This window comes from Ursus maritimus, unplaced genomic scaffold, assembly GCF_017311325.1.
Source record: "Ursus maritimus isolate PB19 unplaced genomic scaffold, ASM1731132v1 scaffold_2, whole genome shotgun sequence".
Classification (NCBI taxonomy): Eukaryota; Metazoa; Chordata; class Mammalia; order Carnivora; family Ursidae; genus Ursus; species Ursus maritimus.
The window spans coordinates 104,350,267-104,359,244 of NW_024424452.1; the positions used below are offsets into that span (position 1 = coordinate 104,350,267).

At 46.7% G+C, this 8,978-nt stretch overlaps 1 protein-coding gene across 2 annotated transcripts in view; it reads right to left on the minus strand.

Moving 5' to 3' along the window:
* Window positions 1-6,048: 6,048 nt before the first annotated feature.
* LEMD1 (LEM domain containing 1) overlaps window positions 6,049-8,978 on the minus strand; it is a 26,774-nt gene continuing 23,844 nt past the window's right edge. For both annotated transcript variants that reach the window (XM_008699534.1, XM_008699533.1), the window contains 2 exons: window positions 8,334-8,410; window positions 6,049-7,000 (listed from right to left, as the gene is read on the minus strand). In XM_008699534.1, coding sequence (XP_008697756.1) covers window positions 6,802-7,000; window positions 8,334-8,410 — 276 coding nt within the window. In that variant the 3' untranslated portion in view covers window positions 6,049-6,801. The remainder of the gene's footprint in view (window positions 7,001-8,333; window positions 8,411-8,978) is intronic.

The window sequence follows — 8,978 nt, forward strand, 5'->3', positions numbered from 1 at the left end:
TTGGAGGGGTGGGGGTGGGGCTTGGGGAGAGAAGGAAGGGGGAGGAGGCAAGAAAAGGCAACCTCCCCAACGTCAATAATGCTTTTCCTTGCATGAAGAAATATCCTCAGCTACTATAGATATGAATAATGTGGTCTAGCACTTCCCTATTTATGACTGTGGCAATGAAAATAACTTGGTACTTCACCAATTATTTTTAAGAGGTGGTAGCACAGTGTTTCTTTGAATGTTGAAAACCAGAAATAGAGCCTTTAAGAATTTCTTCCATCTGCCAGCCTGGATGTTGGCTGGGTAGAGATTTTAACAGCACGCATGTGATGGGATGGGCCTCCTCGCCCCATATGTGGAACGCAAGCCCATGAAGGCCAGCGCCCCTCTGTGACATGCAATTAGCTGAATTCTGCTTCGCCAGCCAGCACTCCTCCACGGAACTGTTTGGCAATGGCTGGGGGAGGGGGGAGCCCCCTGTCTGGGCGGCAGGTCTTCCCCGGAGGTAAGCGGTGACATTTGCAGGAAGGAGCGCTGTGCTGCTCTGGGAACGACAGCCTGTTACAAGGGTAAACACTGCATAATGAGGTAGATTGGGAATGCCTTACAGCAGCGGCTTGCTCATTTTAGGAACTTCTCACAGGGATGAAAAGGAGGCAAAATCTGGGGTACTGGTTTTGTGGTTTCACATGTCTATTTGGGTTGGAATTGGCTTAAAAAGGAAGTGGACTCGTTCTGCATGGAGTGAAGCTGGCACTTTGAGAAGAGATCCAGAGACAATTAAGAGACAGGCCCCAACCCAAGGAGCTCCAGGATTTGTAGGGGAAAGCAGACGAGTAGTTAGGACTGGAAAAATACAACATCCTGATGGCTGGGAGTTTGCTCTCGACGAGAGGAGAATAAATCTCTCGACAGATTCCCTTTCTATTACTGAGACTAGTGGGAGAGGGAGCCCTGCCTGGGAATGTGATTTGGCCCGAGGTAAGAAAATCTCAGTGTCGTGGCTTCTGCCGGATCCACGCGGTGCTGGAGGCGGGGTGGGGGCGGGTAGGTGACTCTGTTACTCTGTTGGGCAGAGCACCCATATGGGCTCAGTTCTTTCCTGCCCACATTTTAGCTTCCTCGTTACGTCTGGAATTTCAGAAAAGCCTGGTACATAGCTCGTGTTAGAGTATTGTGAAGACTTTGGGCACAGGGCAGTGGTGGAAGTGGCCTGCTCTGCTCCAGCCCTCTGCTGAGGTCAGCTTGGGGATGGCACTTTCCTACTGAGGACACTGGTCTTGGGAGGACAGTCAGCTCCACTCCCCAAACACACATTCCCCCCATGACCAGGGGAAGGTGAGCCTTGAAGAGAGGGTCATGAAATACTTGGGTCACATCACCAATATTCACAAAACAGGGCAAGTGCCTTTTTAGGGGTTTTAACGGTTCCCTTTCATCCCCCACCCTATTTGCTCTGGGCAACCGTGGCCACTCCTTTCCTCCCCAGGTGGCTCCTGGAGGTGTCCCGCGGCTGCTCTCTGGATGGATGTCTTCTCTGCCGCCCTTGCTCCCACCGCATTGCTACATTTGCTGCCCTGGCCACGGGCACCCACGGTGGAGTGCGTGTCACCGTGAGCTGCCTCTCGCAAATGCTGGGCTACCCGCTCCTGCTGCTGCCAGGGCCCGCCACACCGAGAACTGCGGTGCCCTCCCCACATCCCTGGGGCTTTTGACAAATGGCTCCTTTGGTTTGACGTCTCTTTAAGAAGCACTCTCCCTAGCTCTCTAGAGAAGCCGGGGAAGCCGTGGGAACAACATAGAAAACAATTAGGGAGGCAGAGAGTGTTAGTTCTTTCTCGCGCTCTTTATTTATTTATTTTTTTTAAGATTTTACCTATTTATTTGACACACAGAGAGAGGCAGGCAGAGGGAGAGGGAGAAGTAGGCTCCCTGCTGAGCATGGAGCCGGATGTGGGACTCGATCCGGAGACCCTAGGACCATGACCTGAGCCAAAGGCAGACAGATACCCAACCGACTGAGCCACCCAGGTGCCCGGAGAATGTTAGTTCTTAGAGGTGTTCCTCTTCTCGTGCTTTCGCCTCCAAGTCAAATTCAGACTCCTTAATCTGGTCCCTAAGACCATGATCTGAATCCTGCCTTCCTTCTGGCCCCATTTCTCACCACCTGCCCTTCCTTTTCCTTGTGGTTCCCCAAACTTGCCTGCTGTCTCTCACATACTCTTCTCCATAAACACTGCGCCCTTCACCTGAAGTTGGTTCCTGTAGCCTCACCCACTTTCCTCCCTCTTCTTGTGACTGCCTCCTGCTGGATTCGGTGATACTTCTCCAGGAAGCTATCCACGTGCGCTCCCAGCATCTGTGGAAGCTGCCCTCTTATGCGCTCCCAGGGCATCCTGTCCCACCGTCTCATTGTGGTGTCTATTGGCATCCCCTCTGTCTCTATCACAATGCGTATTCCTTGAGAATAGGGATCATACTTTATATTGATTTTATCTGTCATTCTACTGAGAGTGTGCAGGAGGGGTGAAATGAATGAATGAATGAATGAATGAATGATGAAACATTTCCTGGAATCAAACCTGTATGCCTGAGTTCCTTCCTTTCAGACAAGTTTCTCCCAAAGGGGGAACCAGCCCCCACAGTTCATAGACTCTGGATGGACCTACCCCACTAGTCCTCTGGCCTGACCCTAAGAGGGTCAGCCTGGCTGAGGCTTGAGCCAGGGCTCTTCCTACATAAGCATCTAATAGTGATGGACCACAGCCGTGCTTTTTAAACCTTAATATGTGTGGGAATCCTGGGATCCTGTGAAAATGCATGTTCCAGCTTAGTAGGCGAGGGTAGGTCCTGAGATGCTAACCCCGCTGGTCGAGGACCCACACCTTGAGTGGTAAGGAGCTAACCAGGTGCCTTGTGCAGTCTCTTCAACTGATCCCAGGATTCCAATTTATAAAAATTAATTGGCAAAAGTGGAAAGTACTGAAGCAGTCTTTGTAGGAGACATTTGGGTTTTGTTTTTTGTTTTTTTAAAGATTTTATTTATTTATTTGACAGAGATAGAGACAGCCAGCGAGAGAGGAAACACAAGCAGGGGGAGTGGGAGACGAAGAAGCAGGCTCCCAGCGGAGGAGCCTGATGTGGGGCTCGATCTCATAACGCCAGGATCACGCCCTGAGCCGAAGGCAGACGCTTAACCGCTGTGCCACCCAGGCGCCCCACATTTGGGTTTTTTAATGCTTCATTATATTAAGAACAGAAGTGTCCTTTTTTAAGAACACGTGACCATCACGGTAGGTTGCTTCCTCCTATTCCTTTTTTTTTTTTTAAGATTTTATTTATTTATTTGACAGAGAGAGAGAGACAGCCAGCGAGAGAGGGAACACAAGCAGGAGGAGTGGGACAGGGAGAAGCAGGCTCCCAGCAGAACAGGGAGCCCAATGAAGGGCTCAATCCCAGAACCCTGGGATCATGCCCTGGGCCGAAGGCAGATGCTAAACGACTGAGCCACCCAGGTGCCGCTGCTTCCTCCTCTTCTTATACCAAGTCCTCTTCTCCCTTGTCTGTCTCATACAGAGGCTGCTAAAGCCCAAATGCTCACTCTCCCAGCCTCCCTTACTGTTCTTACGGGTGGGATCTTACTGTTCTTACAGATAGGGATGTGGTTAGGCCGTGTGTTCTGCCTTAAATGTTAATGCGCTGGCCTGAGCTGCAGAACTGATTGCAGCAGTTCAAAGATAGCAGGCCAGCAACTTTGGGATTCTCTCAGCCTTTCTCATATGCTTTTTAGCTCATGGTCACAGAATAGCTGCTGCTGCTCAGTAAGATCAAACATCTCTCTCTCTCTCTCTCTTTTCAAAGTAATCTCTTATCCAGTGTGGGGCCTGAACTCACGACCCTGAGATCCAGAGTCACATGCTCTACCCTCTGAGCCAGCCAGGTGGCCCCAAGATTTAATATCACTGAGTATCTAGGCGGTTTCAGATTTATTTGATATTTTTTTCTAAAATTCATTTATTTGAATCAGAATCATATTATGTCTGATTACTTTTAACAATGTGATATGTCTTAAGCTCCAAATTTCTTTTTATGAGAAAAAAATAAATTCTTATTTGCTTAAGCCCCTTTACCAGAGTTTTATGGCCCTTGCAGTCAAATTCTAGTACAGTATTACCATTTTTAAATATTAAACTTTATTCTCTCTCATTAGCAAATTAACACACGCTGCTTATAGAAATCTTTAAAAATGTGGAAAAGTAGGAATAAGGAAAAGAAAATTGGAGAATCCCATCATTGAAGTACTGTTAACATTTTTGTGTATTTTCTAGTGGTATTGTTTGCACAGTTGGGGTAACACAGTAATAACAAATCCGTGTCTTTTGTGTACCATTAAAAAAAAGTAAGTTTAAAAAAATAAAAACATTTTTAAACTAAATTATGGATGGGGCACCTGGCTGGCTCAGTGAGTAGATATGCAACTCTCAGTCTTGGGGTCATGAGTTTGAGCCCCACGTTGGGTTTAGAGTTTTCTTATAAAAAAAAAGTACATTAAGGGTGATGAAAATATTCTGAAATTGATTGTGGTGATGGCTGTACAAGTCTATGAAAATACTAAAGATCATTGAATTGTACACTTTAGGTGAATTGTATGACTTGTAAATTGTATCTTAATCAAGTTGTTATTAAATCTTTATAAGTAAACATTTTCTGTTATGATAAATTCATTGTTAGTATTTTTAATTGTTGTATAATCCATCAAGGGGCTGTACTTCCACTTATCAAACTATTCCCTATTGTTGGATATTGGATGGTTCTACATTTTGGTTACCATAAAAATTGTTACAGTCAACTTCTTGCTACTTAAGACTTCTCTTGGGGCCCCTGGCTGGCTCAGTCAGTAGAGCGTGTGACTCTTGATCTCAGGGTCATGAGTTCGAGCCCCATGTTGCATGTAGAGTTTACTTAAAAAAAAAAAAAAAGACTTCAGGGGCACCTGGTGGCCCAGTCGGTTAAGGGTCTGCCTTTGGCTCAGGTCATGATCCCAGGGTCCTGGGATGGAGCCCCATGTCGGGCTCCCTGCTCAGTGGGGACTCTGCTTCTCCCTCTTCCCCTGCAGCTCCCCTTGCTTGTGCTCTCTTGCTCACTCTCTCTCTCTGTCAAATAAGTAAGTAAAATATTAAAAAAAAAAAAAAGACTTCTTGGGGCATCTGGGTGGCTTAGTCGTTGAGCTTCTGCCTTCGGCTCAGGGCATGTTCTGGGATCGAGCCCCACATCAGGCTCCTCCACTGGGAGCCTGCTTCTTCCTCTCCCACTCCCCCTGCTTGTGTTCCCTCTCTCACTGGCTGTCTCTCTGTCAAATAAATAAATAAAATCTTTAATAAAAATAAAATAAATAAATAAATAATAAATAAATAAAAAGACTTCTCACTATAACTTAACTATATTTAACCATAGAGAACAAACTGCTGGTTACCAGAAGGGAGTTGCGTGGGGGGATGGGTTGAACAGGTAGGTGATGGAGATTAAGGAGGACACTTATGATGAGCACCGGTGTTGTGCGGTAGCGTGGAATCACTATATTGTACACCCGAAACTAATATTGCACTATATGTTAACTAACTGAAATTTAAATAAAAACTCTAAAAAGTGAGGGGGTGGGGAAGACTTCTCTGTATGTAGGATTAGCTCCAGGAAGTAGAAATATTGTGCCGAAGCATAACATTGCTTGAGCATTTCTTGAAGGCTTACTACTAATCAGGTGAGGGCCACACTAAGTACTTTGTATGAATTATTTCTTCAAATTCTTCATCCCTTAGAGGTCTGTTGTATCTCTACTTTCAGAAGTTGAAACTGAGGGGGCGCCTGGGTAGCGCAGTCGTTGGGCATCTGCCTTTGGCTCAGGGCATGATCCTGGCGTTTCAGGATCAAGTCCCGCATCAGGCTCCTCAGCTGGGAGCCTGCTTCTTCTTCTTCCTCTCCCTCTCCCCTGCTGTGTTCCCTCTCTCGCTGGCTGTCTCTCTGTCACATAAATAAATAAAATCTTAAAAAAAAAAAAAAAAAAAGAAGTTGAAACTGAAGCACAGAGAACAACTAACTCACCCAAGGTCACAAAGCCATAATAGAGGAGCCTCGTGCCTCCCCAGCAAGGCCTGCTCCCAGAGGCCACGAGGCTCACATGCCCCCCAGCAGGGTTTAATTTCTTCAAACCTTGCTAGTGTCAATGGCGAAAATGCTGTCTTGTTCTAAATTGTTTTCCTTCCACGACTGGTGATGCTGGCTGTGGCTTTGTGTTTGCCCAACTGGACACATTCCTTTTCTGTTAATTACCTGTTCCTGTCGTGGCCTTTCCCATACTTGACTATACCATTGGAAGAGGGAGTAAAGTGGGACCTATGGGCTTACCACCGTAGTTCAAAAGGAAAACACCAGGCATGGTTTTCTTTTCAGAAGTAAGCTCAAATGCAGCAGTGCTTTTAATGATGGCCAGCACGACACAGGGGAGCACCTCGTTCTCTCCCTCGCTCCTGCCACCGAGGATGCTGGTTTCAGTTCATTGTGACGTTTGGCATTTCCCTCTACCTCCCTGGCCCATTTCCTCCTCTTGAAACATGACCGGTGAACTAGACAGCACGGAAGGCCCCTTCGGCTTTGAAATCATGAGCCTGGGTACGGATTTGTGAGCGCACAGACCGGGAAGCAAGCTGGCTGTGGGGCGGGGCATCCCCGGTCGGAGCAGTCTCTCCATTCTTTCCTGCAGCCGGAGGGCCCAGAGCAGGGCTCAGGGGCTCACTCACTGCTCTGTTCCTAAAGCACTCAGCCAAAGAACGGCTTCCTTTCCACCGTTATGTAGACAAAGATCACGATGATGAAGATGCCGAACACAGCAAGCTTCAAGCCCACCGGAAGAATTTCTAGGCTCCCGCACTCAAAACTCCTGTTCACGGGGCAGTAATCCGTCTCCCGGGTGCTACTCCATCCTTTGAATCTGCTGTTTGCCGCTCTTGCAGGTAACCTGTGAAAACATTAGTGGCTCTCAGGGTTGTGTACAGCTATGACTTGAGCAACCCCTTTAAGTATGTGGCTCTTGGGCCCCAAGGGAGCAACCGCGGTGGGGCTAAAATTTAGCGAGCAACCATCTACTTGTTTAAAACCTATGCTGATTTCAACAAGTGAGATTAATGAGGTATCACAAGGATGTGAGATCCCTAAAATCCCCAAAAGCATTTATTTAGTATTACTACCCGCTTGCATAAAATCTTTCAATGCTGGCCCAAGGCCTGCCGCAGGGACCTGCATATCCTTGGGTCCCCACCGGGAATGGTGGATGGGGGACGCCAGTACCCATGCTCTCTCCTTTCTCTCTTCGCAGGTGTGAATAAGGACTGCCTGCCCCTCAGGGGTGGGATGGGATAGGGCTTTTGAAATCTGTTAATGTTGGTTTAAAAGGGCAAGATGGTACATTCTGAAATCTCTTAGTGAGAGTTTTATGTACCCACTTGTCTAATCCTGGAAATCTGCCTAACTTTATTCAGAAGTTCTGGAACTTCCCGGAAGACTTTACTTTCTGAACAAGTAAAATGGCCCGTCTTGAACTCTTATTTCAACTACCTGCTCCTTTTTTTTTTTCCTCTCTCCCTATTTTCCAAGACATTAATAGTAATAAATGTCTCCAAAGACTGCAAATCAAGACACTTGGACTCTGATCTCAGTTCATTGTGACTTTTGGCATCTTCCCCAGCCTCTCTGGCCTGTTTGCTTATCTCCAGATGTAAGTGGGGAACTGGACAATATGCAAGGTCCTTTCAGCTTTGAAGTGATGAGATATGGGACTCCTGGGTGGCTCATGTGGTGAAGCGTCTGCCTTTGGCTCAGGTTATGATCCCAGGGTCCTGGGATTGAGTCCCGCATTGGGCTCCTTGCTCAGTGGGGAGCCTGCTTCTTCCTCTGCCTGCCTCTCCCCTACTCGTGCTCTCTCTCTCTTTCTCTTTCTCTCCCTCTCTGACAAATAAATAAAAACTTAAAAAGAAAAAAAGAGGGGCGCCTTTGGCTCAGGGTGTGATCCCAGAGTCTTGGGATCGAGCCCCACATCAGGCTCCTCTACTGGGAGCCTGCTTCTTCCTCTCCCACTCCCCCTGCCTGTGTTCCCTCTCTCATTGGCTGTCTCTCTCTCTGTTAATAAATAAATAAAATCTTTAAAAAAAAAATGACGAGATACTATGAATCTTTCTTCTTTTTCAACAGATCCTTTTCAGCCTCAAGCCCTTCACAGAAATCTGAATAACAAAAATTTCCCCAGGAGTTATATAAGACAACAAAATCCTCTCATATGCTAAGAAAAGCATTACCTTATTCCCTCAGAATGCTTATAAGCCAGGCAGTAGACATCTAGGGCTTCTGGTTTAGTGATGGAAGTCTCTGGTCTCTAATGAACAGAAAGAAAATATCAAGAATTTATTGTTTCCAATGTCTTGGACAAAGGACTTTTTTTTTTTAATTCTAGAAAAAGTCATATAATCCGAGGACTGATAAGATGTTTCGGGCACGTCAGGGTATGTAGCCACCTCATAACACGAACTTTAGGTTTGCCTTTGCTTAATAATTAGCAAAAACATTCAAGTGCCGTGGAGTAATATTTTACTTCGGTGACTCACGCATTAACAACAGACACACTGGTAACTAGGGTCACGTGATGCAAGTCGCATTCTGGTCTTAAATATCAACTCTTTCTTTTGCTCTTATTGCACTTTATTGCCTGGAGCTTTTTTCATGAGCAGGCATCATTTGTACATAAAGAATAACATTATTTTAAAAAAACAAGTTGGGGGGGCGCCTGGGTGGCTCAGTTGGTTGAGCAACCGGCTTCTTGGCTTCGGCTCAGCTCATGGTCTCAGGGTCATGAGATCGAGCCCCGCATGGGGCTCCGTGCTCAGCGGGGAATCTGCTTTGGATTCTCTCTCCCTCTCCCTCTCCCTCGGCACCACCCCCCCCCC